The sequence below is a fragment of the Malaya genurostris genome, chromosome 1, assembly GCF_030247185.1.
Source record: "Malaya genurostris strain Urasoe2022 chromosome 1, Malgen_1.1, whole genome shotgun sequence".
Lineage (NCBI taxonomy): Eukaryota > Metazoa > Arthropoda > Insecta > Diptera > Culicidae > Malaya > Malaya genurostris.
In genome coordinates this window covers 141,730,541-141,745,763 of record NC_080570.1, presented here as the reverse complement: position 1 = coordinate 141,745,763, position 15,223 = coordinate 141,730,541, and the positions used below count along the sequence as shown (strand labels likewise).

At 38.9% G+C, this 15,223-nt stretch overlaps 1 protein-coding gene across 6 annotated transcripts in view; it reads right to left on the bottom strand.

Annotated features, from left to right (window-relative positions):
* LOC131425966 (cadherin-86C) overlaps positions 1 to 15,223 on the bottom strand; it is a 517,779-nt gene that overhangs the window by 18,345 nt on the left and 484,211 nt on the right. For all 6 annotated transcript variants that reach the window (XM_058588302.1, XM_058588301.1, XM_058588305.1 and 3 more), the window contains 6 exons: positions 12,710 to 12,859; positions 12,532 to 12,646; positions 12,269 to 12,461; positions 11,911 to 12,154; positions 10,783 to 11,847; positions 10,591 to 10,721 (listed from right to left, as the gene is read on the bottom strand). In XM_058588302.1, the coding sequence (XP_058444285.1) occupies positions 10,591 to 10,721; positions 10,783 to 11,847; positions 11,911 to 12,154; positions 12,269 to 12,461; positions 12,532 to 12,646; positions 12,710 to 12,859 (1,898 nt within the window). The remainder of the gene's footprint in view (positions 1 to 10,590; positions 10,722 to 10,782; positions 11,848 to 11,910; positions 12,155 to 12,268; positions 12,462 to 12,531; positions 12,647 to 12,709; positions 12,860 to 15,223) is intronic.

Here is a 15,223-nt window from a genome sequence, read left to right as displayed (position 1 = left end):
ATATATACTTTTGAATATTTGTTTATTTCCAGGTCTAGACTAGAAACGACTTGTTTTTATCGGTGATATTTCTTTTCGATATTTGAATTTTTTCAAAATTAAAGTGAGCATTAATAAAAAACACTCATTCCCCTAACTTGGATTTCGTGATACGTTTTTCGTGCAATAATAAGGCAAAATCCTTCCTACACTCGATTACTGATTACTTACTGATTATTACGATTACTCGGTCATCCATGATTCGATCCCGATCGCTTTTGCCGAACTAACAGCAAAACTGCTGAGAAATTCGGCAATAATTGACAGTTTAGAAATGCCGGTTACCGAGCCCTCGGCTGTGCAATTCTTGTTCAAGAATTTGTTTGAATTCTTGTTTTTCCGAATGAAATGCCGAAACAGATCGGCACCACACAATTTTGCTGTTTGCTCAGTCATCTATAGTATGTTTTTCCGAGATTCGTTTAGTTTCCTCCCGAAATCAGCAAATGCGTTTGCCAAAGTTTCGAAATATGTATTAACTTTTGCCGGCAAGATAACTGTCATTTACGTTTTACATTTTTGCTTGGCACTACGCAGTCATATTCTGACGAAATATTTCGGTGTTCATTGGCACATTGTTGCAAAACTGAATTACCGGTAGCGACACCTGTCAATGAAAAATGAAACCAAGAAAAGAAGGGTTCTTCGGAAAATTTTCATAACGGCAGTAGTGATTTGCAACGATTTTTTCGTTTACTCAATAGTACAAATAGATATCAGCAATAAAGGGTAAACTCAGAGTAGAAGAAAATCGATTTCAAAGTGATTACAACTACTGTTTTTTAGTGTAAATCACCATTAAACATGGAAAATATTCAGAAATGTGTAGAATGGGGTAAGGTTAGTTTTTTTCGAACCCATATTTTTTTCAACAGAAACCAGTGTTATGTGGATTTCTCGAGTACTAAAATGTTTGGCTATCGAGTACAATTTACTTTCGATGCTTCATTTGTTACTTCCAGGCATTTGAGAAAGTGATTAAACCAAGTTTAATGCTCCATTCTAAATAAGGCTCAGTAATTCATAAATTGCTTTTGCCGAACATTCAGGCTGTGAACCATTTCTCGGTTAATTTTAACTTTTGATTTTGATTTTAACACTCGAGCGGTTAATTTGATGTTGTCAAAAATAACCCTGCTCGAGAGCATGGTTTTTTTTTGACAGATCGATGGTTATTTTCCCATACTGAAAAAAATCTTGCAATGAAACTTCTAATATTAATTCTTTAATTGAAATTATTTCCAGCGGAAAATAAACCCAAATTAGTTTTAGTTAAATTTAACTAACTAAATAACCGCTCAAGTGTAAGATTTCAACCAAAAGTTAAAATTAACCGCGAAATGATTCACAGCTTCAGTAAAGGTTATGCCGAGCCAGCAGTAAACTTTTTGCTAAAAATTTAGGTTTGTTGAATTTCAGATTGCCTAACGTTTGCATTTAAAAAAGTGGACAAACATTGCCGATTGGTCATGGGTTTACCTTCACCGGCACTGACGAAATCACCCATGCAATATCAATCGTAGTAACCCATAAGTCAGCAGACAAAATTTGACAGCTTTATCAGTTCCCGGCGAATCGCGACGTGGCGGTGGTGGTGATAGACGACGAGACGACTGAACTCACATTAAAACAAAATTAATGGCCACGACTGGTACACGGAAAATAAAAACTACCTATTATTTGACTTCTTTTGATTTAATTTTGAGTTCATTTGAATCTCTTCTTTCATTCGCTCCTTCAAAACATAAAGAGCAAAACCACCCAACAGCGAGGGTTTCGTTCAATAAGCTAACAATAAGTAAACCGTAACAACTTGAAATTGAGTCAACACGACTCAACTGTAGAGTAAATATGACTTACCATTGAGTAGATATAACTCATCTTTAAGTATTTTTTGCACATGCCTTACGGAAACTATGTAGAGCCACTATACCTAAATTAGGTTATTGAATGGAACCCCCCAATTGGGTGGAATGTACTTAAAATTAGGTTGTTTCGCAGTTCCGTGTAGTGCACTTTGTGTTTTACTTCCTCCACGATGCTCCTACACGCTCTTTGAACACAACTCAAGGTTTGAGTTGCGAATACTCAAATTCATAAACGGGAACAATATGTCAAAAATTGAGTATGGATTTGAGTAAAATTTATTCAGGCCATGAGTTCTCTCGCACTTATTCATACATTAGAGTAAATTTATTCGAATATTCTAATCGAATTTAGGAATGCAAGAATACATCCTTTTTCATTTCTATTTCTAAATTCGGTTTTTGAAACTAGAAATCATCAATCATAGATGTTTTCAATAGAAATTTTATGGTTTCAATTGTGCTTAGTGAGACCAGGCTTCCCAGCAGTACTGCTTTTCAATGACATCCGCCACGAGATAGCATGAACTGTCTGAGCGCAAAGTCGAAAGCTCAGTCTACAATATGTGTGAAGCATACGCCGAACTGTAATGGCAACAGCGCTCGCATGCCTAAATGAATGCTGTCACTGGGACAGTTTGTACTCGCCAGATTGATGAGAGTATTCTATCCGGAGAGTAGTCAAACAGAACGGGCTGTTTGTATCCTGTTTCTTTATGTTAGCTCATTCGCATGAACTGTTACGGCGACATCCTTTGAAAATCGAAGACATCCTTTGATTTTTAGGGAATTACTGTTACGAAGGGCTGTCGCAGGCCGGCTGTCTCATCAATTTCTCTTGAAGCAATAAACCGGCTGTTTCTGGAGACGTGCTGTGGTGCGCTCGCACTATTTCGATTGCCTCAATGAAACGGTACTAGTACATACGATTGCGTTGTTGGGATTACCTTTGCAGGAAACATTAGGGTTTCATTACACATTACCATTGTGAAATAAAGAAATTGTTTTAGATTTATATATACTGTCGGCGAAGGCAAAGCATTTTAATAACTATATTAAAAGATAAGCACTGAGTTTTGTGTAACGGCTCATATATATGAATTTCTAAAGTATTCATCCTTAGTGCTTCCTTCTTATTCCTAAAGAAACAGATACACTTCCATTCATTAATAATACTCCGAAAATGTCTTATGCACCCTTATCTTGAATAATGACGTTTGATTTTTGGATCGAATCGTAGCTACTTTTCACAACTATTTAATTATTTAGTGTATTTAACGTTACTCCACCAATTGTCGGCAAACTTTGGTACCCGTGCCTCACCGATTTCGTTGAAACTATAGAATATGATACTCTGAACCCAAATAAGATGTTTGGTGCACTTTGAATAGTTTTGGACCATAAAATTGAATGAGCAACTTTTATGTTTATATGTGAACATGTGCTTTCAGATTTTCGATAAAAGTGTTTTAAAAAGAAAAATATAATGAAACCATTATTTTTCCCAAAAGCATCAATTTTTTTGGTTTACCCCAAACTTTGTTACAAATTTAGTATTCTCAATTGTTCTTTTTCACATAGGAATCAATCAACTAATAGCTTAAATTTATTTAAAATAGCTTAAATTTAGTTGTTCATTTAACATTCACATAGGTTTTGCCAGCAGTTGAAGGAATGAGAATATAAAAACGTTGAGTTCTTAATTTGTTACTACCTTTGAGAACCGATCTTCAATAAACTTCTTTTGTTTTCATAAATATCACTAAACTAGAAAAATAAGTTTATAAATTTTTTATATGGAATTCAGTGCCTATTAATATAGCTTCATTGCGGCTTAAATTGACTTTCCCTTTGCTCTCATTGCAAGTTTCTATGTACTCCCCGGACCTTGTAATTGAGGTTGAGGTGGTAGATCTTTTAGTACCATCTACACAAATACAGGGTCCGCAACCATGAAGTTGATTGGGGGAGCCCTCAGATGAAAAGTAGTTCAAAAGATGGCTGTTTATGTGAAGAAAAGTTCAGAAGAAATTTTCAAATCGCAAATCATTTAATTAAAAGCCTTCCATTTAGTTTCATCCATATCCAACTTCTTGTTTTGAAATTAAGGGATGATCAGTACCAAAACTGGGAATTTAAAAATTTAATTTTTGAATTTAAATAAATGAAAGACAAATTCGTGTCATATACTTCTGTTTCTCCTAGGATAACTAAAACAATGAGTTTCTTAGGGCCGGAAATGACTGTTACAATATTATTATTATTATTATTATTATTTTTATTCTTATTATTAATATTTTTATTATTATTAATATTATTATTATTATTATTATTATTATTATTATTATTATTATTATTATTATTATTATTATTTTTATTATGTCTTTTATTTATTCCCGGTTTCAAACTTAATTGTACACCGGAGATTTACACCTACATTTTTCAGAACATAATTTCTTTTCAGAAAGAAAACTGTTAAATATTTGCAATGAACTCGGCTCTCAGAATGTCTCACTATTTAGTTACAATATTTACAGTTCCAAACGTTTGATTTTTTTTTAAATGCAGACACAAGCTACTTAGCCAATTCGACTTTAGAAAATTTTCGACATTATTAGACTTGTAACTGCGGAAGTCGGATCCGAATTAAATTCAATAGTTCGCTTTGCTATTCACGAATAACTTTCCTTTTCCGTGAGAGCCGACTCAAACAGAAAACCAAAAATGTGTACGAAAATTGTAGCAAGCGCATATAAACTGGATGTGCTGTTTGAAATTTCAATGCACCGCATCTTCTTCTGCGTGCGGCTCGTGATTGCAACATCTACATTTCCAAAATTGGATTGAGCGTAAAAGCACATAAAGGAAATGATTGAGATACTTCCAGAAGTTTACATGAAATTGTCCTTTTAACTGTAGATATAAATTTGGGCCTCTGTTACTTTTATAGCAAGTTTTGTGGCAAACAACGACATTAAGTTAAAGAATTCAAAATATACTGAACACAAGCTTCTACTTGATGAAAGATACGCTTTAACCGAGTTTTAAATTTTACAATGTAAAGTGACAGTTTCAACGTGCGTAAAAGTCGCGAACTTCTGGTAGCTATGACCAGGGCTGGCAATAATCAACTCAGTACTTCATCATCACCGAGTTCAGCTCACCTGCAAATCGGTTTCAAAAGCATCGCTGAACGAGTTGAGTAACTGGGTAACCATTTGTATAGAGAAAACATCGTCTCAACATCGTAGTGTCAAGCAATCAGCAGATGAGCGCTGACTGCTCATCAAATATTAGAACCCACTGAGAGACGATTTGTGAGTTGTGATTTGATGTGTTTGTACATCAACACATTGAATCAGATTCTTATGAAACTGTCTCGCTTGTATTCCCCACCCACCAGAGTTGCCATGGGCGGCAAATGTTCGAATCGATGCCATTTCAATCCATTTCTGAAGACATGTTCTCGCATGCTGCAGAACGCATTCGTTCCAGTAGCCAGTTGTGTTTAGCTCGAGACATGAAATTCAATTGTTTATGGTATACATCACACTACGGTTCGACATTTGTTTTCGTACATTAATGCTCGTGTTCGTTTTGAGTACCAGCAAAAACAAAACCGAAAATCTGGGTTGTGTTGGCAGCTCTGTGGTTTAAGAATACACTCACCGGTGTACAGTGGTACAGTACAGTGATGCTAAACTCAGTACTCACTTTTTAAAACTAGGAATGAGAGTTAAATGCTATGAAATCAAAACTGAGAACCATCAATACCATCATAATTTGATGTCAGCGGTGCTCTGTATAGGTGAGTGTGTTTGTTTAAATCAGCGATGATTTTCATCTTTACCATCATTTTTCGGATTGCATCGTAAATCATGTGGTGAGCTGATGAATAGAAAAAATCAAATCTTATGAGCGAGTTTTTGCCACCCTTGGCTATGACCAAAATAATGTAATAGTTAATATGCTGTTTCTGGAAATAAGATAATTCTATGCATAACAGGAAGAAAATGATTCAGCAGATTATCAGCACAACCCTATATCATATAAGTAACCGTACAGTACCCGATATGTATTTTGGAATATATTCCAGGGTAATAGAAACACTATACTATTCATATATAGAAGAGAACTTGATATGTCTGGAAAGCTTGAGACCACATTACTCAAGAAAGACATTATTACATAACTTGGGGAATTAAAACTTTTTTTTCTAAATAAAACAAAATAAACATTCTAATCTGTTACGGGCAACCATGCTGCATTCCACGCTTGGAAACATATTTTTTGGAAGAACCGGAATTTTCCATTCAGTTTTTGCATTCAAAGCTTTGTTGTACGGTACCTGAAAATAAGATGTTTCTGAATGATTTTTGCCTTGCAAATTCCGACTCCAAATTTTTCACTCAAGGTTTTTATTCGAATGGTGGTTCAATGTATAACGAACTTAACGAGCCAGGTTTTATATGTTTCAGTCCTGACTTGAAAGGATTCTTAGTGTCCGTAGTATTGCAGCACTGGCCATGCAAAAGTCCCGTAGACTTACAAGTCGACTGCAAAGCTAACACTAACGAGTATCGAATATGGAATCTTTGATTTATATATATATATATATATATATATATATATATATATATATATATATATATATATATATATATATATATATATATATATATATATATATATATATATATATATATATATATATATATATATATATATATATATATATATATATATATATATATATATATATATATATATATATATATATATATATATATATATATATATATATATATCTTTCGCTACGAACATTTATTTACCGTTAACATATAAATCTAAAATCTGATTCAATTGGCTTATACACTCTTGTATAAGGAAAGATCGCGCCTTTACTACCCTGAAGGAAGAGATAAAGAGGATGAAAATAATGCTCCACGCACATCAGTACGCGTATACACTATGAATGTTACAGCCCACAAACCGACCGCAAACTGCCTGAAAGGAGCACGCCGAACTGTCTCAGCTATTGAAATACATTGCTCTTTAATTAATCGATCGATCGACTCATAGAAGATCGACCAAAATATAAAAATTAACTTTCATTAAAACCAAAGTCCGTTCTTCAATCCGTTTCGTATTAGTAATTTCGTATATTATTAATTATTAATTATATTGTTATCAATGCCCTACCAACGGTGATTGCTATGCGCAATGATCAACCGCTGCGCAAAGCAATCACCAAAGGCAAAACTAAAACCCACATGCTTGCCTCGAATCTTCATGGCAAACCAAGAGCAACAAATTTGAACCGCACCGGCTACTGTCGCAGACCTGGTCAAGGGAGAGTAATATTTTGCTCTCGACAGAAACAACGCAGTGACTGATACCCGAAGTTTAATGTCGCAATAGCGAGAACTTCATGCTTCTTCGGCTGTCGTGGACCACGACAAAATGTCTTCAGATGGAATGAACTGTCGAACGAAGTGAATGACGGCAACGTTGGCTGTACAGAACTATTTGTCTAAGGGCTGTCGTGATGAAACCTATCACAAGGCTGTCATGGAAAGAGTAGCATGACATCCTCAATAATAATGTCGCGCGGCGGTACATTTGGGAAGCCTGAGTGAGACGTCTAACATAAGGATATCAAAATCATTCAATTTTGACTCCAAACTGGTCAAAAGGAAATGGTTTTGAATCACTTCATTGCGCTTTCCATTTAACAGAAAGAAGAATGACTTTAACTAGAAATCCATTTTTATAAACATTAACAAACAAGAAATTCTTTATTTCGAGTTCAAGAAACTCAAATTTTGAGTTAAACTCACTCAAATTTTGAAAAAAAATTTTTTATTATTTTGAGTAAAAAACACTCAAATTTTGATAGCTTCGTCCCTTAACTCAAAAATGAGTAGGTTACTGGAATGTCATTCGACACTTTGACATTTTGTCTGTCAAATTTCTTCTGTTCTAAAATGACAGGCTGTCGTATAATTCAAAACTGTCAAAAATAATAAATCGAGTTTGATGATCTCAATGCTATTTATAATCTGTCCTACATTAGTCTGTTAATGTATTTGTGTTATGTCAACTCACTGTAATGTTTCAAAACAGAAACTAACAAACAAAATAAATGATCCCGAAAACGATATAAATTTTCGTCACAAATTTCTAAAGAAAATTTCACGATGATAGTGAGCTACAAAGCTTTTAAATAATACTGTATTAGCCTATTTAAAACACTTCCTGCTTAAATTAACAATTTTTGATATGTCATTCGACGCTTTGACGTTTCGCCTGTCAGATCTCGCTACACACACCCACGCAAGAAATTTAAAACAGTGTTCTATTCGTGTTTCAAATTTTCATTAATTTGAAACAAATTCGTCGAACAGTTTTAAATCTGTTTCAAATTTGTGCTCGAAAAATAGAACTAGATCTCAGCATTGCGATTAACATAGCTTAGTCGTAGATCTAAACCAGATCAATCCATACATAATAAAACAGCGTTACGAAACACTTTACTACTGCCCAACCGTTTGATCCTACACGCTCATTCAATGTTACTCTAAAGTGAGTACAATTGCACTCAGAGCTACAACCCACATTATCAGATCCGAATGGATTCCGAATCAATTCCGAATCGGCGAGAAATTTTCATTCGGAATTTCATGTGGAAATCATAATGAATTCCGAATCAATTCCAACTCCAGTGCAACAACCGATTCCGAATGAATTTCGCCTACAACCGGTTGATTCGGAAATCAGTCGGAATTGAGTGAGAAGATGCGGACTGAATTGTCAATTTGTCTTTTTCTTCTTCTTTCCCGATTTTGCACGTTTTCGTGCTGACTTTCAGTTTTTTTTAAATGAAAACATTACATAACTGATTATACACATTGAAATCTTCATGTTTTTCGGATATACAGAACTAGTAAATAACCAGTTCTTCTTAGAATTCCAAGATAAACTGTTGAAATGCGCTGGAAATTAACAAAACGGTCTACCTTAGTCAGCATCATCCATTCCTCTAGCTGGAGTGTAATGAAATGGCTTAAGTCGCCTAAATTTTACACTAACACATTCATAAAATGAGCGAATATTCAATGACATTTATAATGTCACTGTCAATCAGGTTGATCGAGCTGCCAACTCAGGCGAAAATTCTAGCACTGAACCGATCGAGCACTGAAAAATCATGCAGTCGAGTAGAAATTCATTACGCATTCCGTCATTTCGATAATGTGGGAAATGGGAAAATTAGCTCGAGTGAGTAAATATTACTCGATATCATTCGAATTATCTAAGGAATTCTTTGCTTCTAACAAAACTGCATATGAATTAAAAAAAAACTTCTGTATACAGTTCCACATTCCGAACATTTGATCGGCAGTACTTCATTTTTGCTCGTATTTAGTTTATGAATTTGTTGAAAATGAGCTTGTACCGCGGCTCCAACCTACTCCATTTTCCTTCAAATTTCCTTTTAATATATAAACAAAAATCCATGAACGTAAATTTTCACACAACGTTTTCAAAGCACTGTGAGTAAAACTTGTAGTCAATTTAGAAACTGAGTAGAAGTTAATCAGTCTTCTAAATCAATATTACTCACTTTTTGACATTTGAACTGAATAAGCAAAAGTGAGTACAAATTTCTCACTTGAGAATAACATTGAATGAGCGTGTAGTTTCCACGCCGTGGAACTGACATTTCTCGGTTGATTTTTTAATAGGGCGTATAAGCAAGTGACAGTTTCTCTTTGTTTACTTTCTCTTCTATTAATTACCAAGCGGTTCCCACGTTTATCACTCAACTCTTTGCACAGATTTTTAGAAGTGACACCGATTTTCACAGATTTCCAAAAACGATCACAGACTGTGAAATCCGTCAAAAAATTGCTGAATTCTGCAAAAATTTCTCAAACCTGTGGTCTGGAGGAATTTTTTTTGGGAAGTCTCAGAAAATTTGACATTTGCATCCGCATCCTTCGGGAAAATTTTGAGAGTTCATTGTTCCAGATGGGTCCTGAACATAAATTTCAGGGAGCACAACGATCCGAAGCATACACGCTGGAATGACCATGCTATACCATTGCGGCAAATCATTGTTACTAAGAGAAGTAACTCAAAACCATATGGTTTTTTTTTAATGAAAACAAGCATGTTTTTCAGCTAAAGAACGATTCAAAATGACGACTTAGCAGTTGTGGTTGTAAATGATGAGCTCTCAAAGAGCCAAACAGAAATTTTTGTGAGCTATTCTCGATACCGCAGTTAACAAAACAAAACAAAAACAACGGAACAATGCTTAAAGTAAACCAATCCAACCAGGTTCAATCCGGTTGCTATTTCGAGAAGTATTTCGACGCGTCTCCAGTCTAGCTCAACCGGTAGAACAGTTCTACTGGCAGGAGAAGGTTTGCTGATTCAACAAAACTAAACAATTTCAAAAAAAAAAACAATTCTAGCATACTAAATGAGTATGAAAAATCACATTAGCCTTATTCCGGTAGCCTACCATTGATCGGGGACATTACGTAGATTACGTGCAATGCTCGGTTAGTGCAGAGGTGAGAGGTGGAAAATTAGCAGGAGAATATTTCAACCGTCCTGAACAGAGTCAGATTTGTTTGGCTTCGATTGGCTGACAGTTGCCAATGCCGGGACTTACCTCGTGGCGGCGTACAGCGGACACCAGGGACAAATGCAGCACAGCAACAGGGTCAGTATGCCCAGTGCCAGCAGTATGGCTAGGAAGATCAACAACCAGAACAGTACCCGGTTCTCCGCTTTGTAGAGGATCTAAAAATTAAAACAGTTCAAAAATTGTGATCCTCTCATCTAGCTTAATCCGAACACCTACCGCACTACGTTCATCCTGACTGAGACTGCTGATTACCGTACCGTTGGCGGACAGTCTCTGCTGGATGCGACCGATGTCGACCACGGAATCACCGTCGTACAGAATGGTGGCCAGGACTACGCTGCGATCCTTACTGTTTCCACCGATATCGGTGGCACCGGGAACCGTTCCACTGTACGGTCGAATTTCCTGAATTATGACACGGCCACCGGTCACATCGGCCAGGGTTTCCTGAACCCGCGCCCGGTCTGGATCGTGTCCCGGCACGATGAAAGTCATCGTCCGCGTTCGGCTTTCCGGTGGGTACACACGAATGGTGCAGGTGGAAAATCGCACCGGAACGCCCAGATCGAATGCCCGGGCCGTCAGGACGAACATATCCGATTCCGTCGAATCCGTTGTAGACTGCTGACTAGCTTGGCGTCTCTGGCGAGCGTTTTTACCCCTCCGGACAAGGGCTGAGGTCAGTTTGAGCTCGCCCGTAATCGGATGCAGTTCAAACTTGTTTTCGTAGTTGCCATAGATTAGTTCGTAGCGAACCTCGTTGTTGGGTGCCTCGGCATCGCCGTCGGTTGCTTTGATGAACGCTGGGATGGTGAAATTTCGCAGGCTCGGCGAGAGAATGAATTCGTACAGACTTTTCTCGAAGATTGGCGTTTCGTCGTTCACGTCTATCAGCCGGATGACCAGCAGAACCTGCGCACGATTACCGATCCCATCGTCGTCCCGTGCTTCCACGTACAGATGATACTCGGGCATGGCTTCCCGATCGAAACCATGGTTGTTGGTAGCCACCGTAATCACACCGGAGATCGGATCCAGATTCAGGGAAGTATTCTGCGGGCCCAGAATCTGAGTGTATCGGATTTTTCCGCCCAAACCGGTATCGACGTCGGTTGCGTGTACCTGCACCACCCGCGTTCCGGCCGTCATGTTCTCCGGAAGATCCACGATGTAGTCACTCTGCTCGAACACCGGTGGGTTGTCGTTGATGTCCGAAAGATAAACCGTTACGTTCACCGACGTCGACAGATTGGTGGCCGGTCCGAGCTCTTGGGCGAGAATCTAAGGTGATCACAGTGCGTTAGTGACTTTGTTTGTGAAGCTTAAGTTGGAAATGTACTCTACCTGAAAGTGAACGAACTCCACGGTTTCGTAGTCCAGTAGAGAGTTGTCCCGGACGCGGATCACGAAATTAGCGTGTCCTTCGGCCACGTTGGGTGATATTTCGAACGTTCCGTTATTGCCAATCAACGTCAGCGAAAAGACTCCGTTTTTACCGGCGTCATCGTCCATGACGCGTGGCGTGTACGGATCGGTGAAGGTCAATGTCGTCCCCGGAGCGGAATTCTCCTCCAAACGGGTGACGTAGCTATGAATGAAACACAAAACCCCCGTCAGTCAGTCGTCGTCAATGCGTTCGGCAAATTGTTCAAGACAGACAAAAAGATTGCGTGTCGGAAATTGCCTCCGCCCCGGTACTTACTGGTCATTTTCAAAGTATGGCGGGGAGTTGCTCCGTTCCGGGAGGAAAAATGCCAGTTGCACCGTTGTTGCCATGGCCGGTGGTTCATCGCGAGCGACCTTGACCTCTTCGGCAATTACTGTCAGCAGGACCGGGTCGCCCACGTGCGTCAGCGCCAGGATGTCGTCCAACGGACGAAGAAGAGAGATTTCACCTTTTGTAGGGACAACCACCGGTGATTAGAATCGCATTCATTGTAGAGGAACGGTTCAAACAAAACTTACCACTAGTTTCGTTGATTTCGAAGAACGACGTAAAAGGATTTCCCTCCGAAACAAGTCCATAGCGGATCTCTCTCGGTACGCCCTTGTCACCGTCTTCGGCGTGAACTTGCAGGACCTAGAATTGAGATTTTTTTTCCAGAACTAGTACCATTAAGATATCGATTTAAATACGAATTACCTTATCGCCGGGAATCAAACCCGGTGGCAGTCGGGTGACGGGTGGTGCCACCGTGAATACGGGCGGAACGTCCTGTACGTCCTCCACGATGATGACCACTTCCAGACCGGCGATGTTGCGCGAATCCTGTCCCGGTTCCGCGTAGGCGTCCTGTCGATATACGTGAGAAGAAAAAAAAATGTAGACCACATTTCACATTTTAGTAGCTCGATCGATAAATCTTAATTAAATCGTATTAAGCCGGACGCGGACCCCGTCGTTCGGCAGGAAAGGCTGTCGACGGGCACGAAACGTGATCTGGTTTCGTTTTAACGAGCATTGGCACGGCCGATTGATCATTAATTACTGGGCTACGTGCCATAACTCTTCCCAGCCCGGTGAGAAGCTATTGTGTGTTGTGATCTGGGACCAGTTCCATAAACGTTCCGTTCCGCAGATCGATCACGATCGGCGGCAGATTATTATTCAAAGTAAGCGCGATGTAAATTTATGCGGATCGTTGTACATTATTGATTCTTTTAGCCCTCGTCGCTCGGGCGCTTTGCAAACCGATTGGCTCCGGATTTTGTTTGTTCGCGTAATTAGCACCGATCGGAGCAGCATCGCGAAGGAGAACCAACGACCTGCTGGCGCCATCTCAGGACCGATTGTTTCGATTGCGGTACAAATTTGTACCTCCCAAACATTCGCTCTCGATCGAAAAGTAGGCCATGCAGCAGGCAGAGTTTACAGTTGATAGATCCGGTTTGCGAGGTTCACCGCGAGGAATCGATTGACAAGTTTGCGGTGAGTTGGTTTATGGTTTTCCCACAGTACAACCACTTTTTGCTGTGGCGCAGTTTATGACAAACGATGTAGATCCGAAGTAAAGTCGTAAAGTCAGACCTAGCCCCCTTTTTTTCTTGCCCTGTCAATTTCTTTAATTGCTGACTCATTGCCTCGATGCGGTGTCTGTTTATATTGAGTATTTGTACACAAAAGCAAAACGCCTTCCGTTTTGTCAGCAGTGTTTCCATCGTCGTTTTTTTTTTTGAGTCGCCTTACTTTTGCCAACACGTCAACCATCAATCATCCGAAATCTGTCAGAACGATTCCGACGATCAGCGGAAAATGCCGACCGAGGCCAACACTCAACAACACACGTGACGCTCAAAACCGCCGGACCACCGACCGATCCGAAGCAAACTCCCGGCCGTTCGTTCATAAGTCATGCAAAAGGTAAACAAAGTGACAAAGTAATCGCGAAAAAAAACAACAACATGCAAAAGCATTTGGCAATGCAGTCGGACGACGACGACGACGACGACTGCATCGGGGCTGCAGCAAGAACACAAACCCCGGACCCAACCTCCCGGGTGTCCACCGTAGGACTCCACAATGCGCAGCTGTGCGCTCCGGTAATCCCATGGTCCATGCATTCAACGTTCCTTCCATCCACGGCGAACCAATCGCGTCTGGTCAGATGATTGCACGGATCAATTCTGACAGGGCGCCATAAACTCTAATCGAAAACAACTTTTTAACCGGCTTTCGAGGCGCTTGATTTGATCGGCGATCGGGGCTGCGGCCTGTGATTAATGTTTGACTTCGGATACGCGCCATGTCCAGCCGCTGTGGGGTTTGTCCGACGAAAGCATAAACACGTCTGCGCGAGCCAGAACTCAAAGATTTATTTCTTCAGACAAACAAATGTTTGACAGTTGACAGAATTTTTGGTTTTTCTTTGTTTGACATTTAATTTACGTTCAGTGGCTCCAACTGTGCGGATAACGACTCTCATCACATAATGATTTCAGAGAATCAATCCTTCGTTCTAAATTTACTTCATTGATAGTAAGTAACTACTATAACTACTATAATAGTAAGTGTACGCGGAACAAGAGATATTCATTATCATACAAACAGTGACAAAAAAAACAAACGAAAAAAAATCTCACATATCTGTGTCTAATACGAGTGACAGTAGGTAAATTAGATTGGTGATTGTATGTGGAATGTTCTCTCACAGGATGGTGTCACGGAGCGAAACTTTGAATTGTACTTCTTGGCGGCCACACAAAGCTGAACATGCGGGTGATGGCTGTTCAAATGGGTTGCTTTCTGAGTTATGCTTCACTCTGAAAAAGTACACTGGAGTATTCTTTTTTGGTGTGAAAGATACGTAGAAAAATCGCCTAAAAAGTTACATAACTATAAAAATTTGATTAAAAAAAGGTGAGTGGGTAATGTCAATTTATTCGGTGTTTACAATTATTTTTTGACACCATTTACGTATTTTTACCAGAATCAAAATTCTGGACCTGGATTCAACTAGAACTGATTCCGAATTCAGTTTCCGAATCAAGAATTCAATTCACGAATTAGGTTCTAGAATTCTGGAACTGATCTCATTTCCACAATCCAGCATTTAAGTTTATTCTGCAACTGAATTCTGAACTAGAATTAAGCAACTAAGTTCAGCTCCAGAACCCAATTTCTTAACTCAAAACTTCAGCAGAACAACGTCGAAAAATT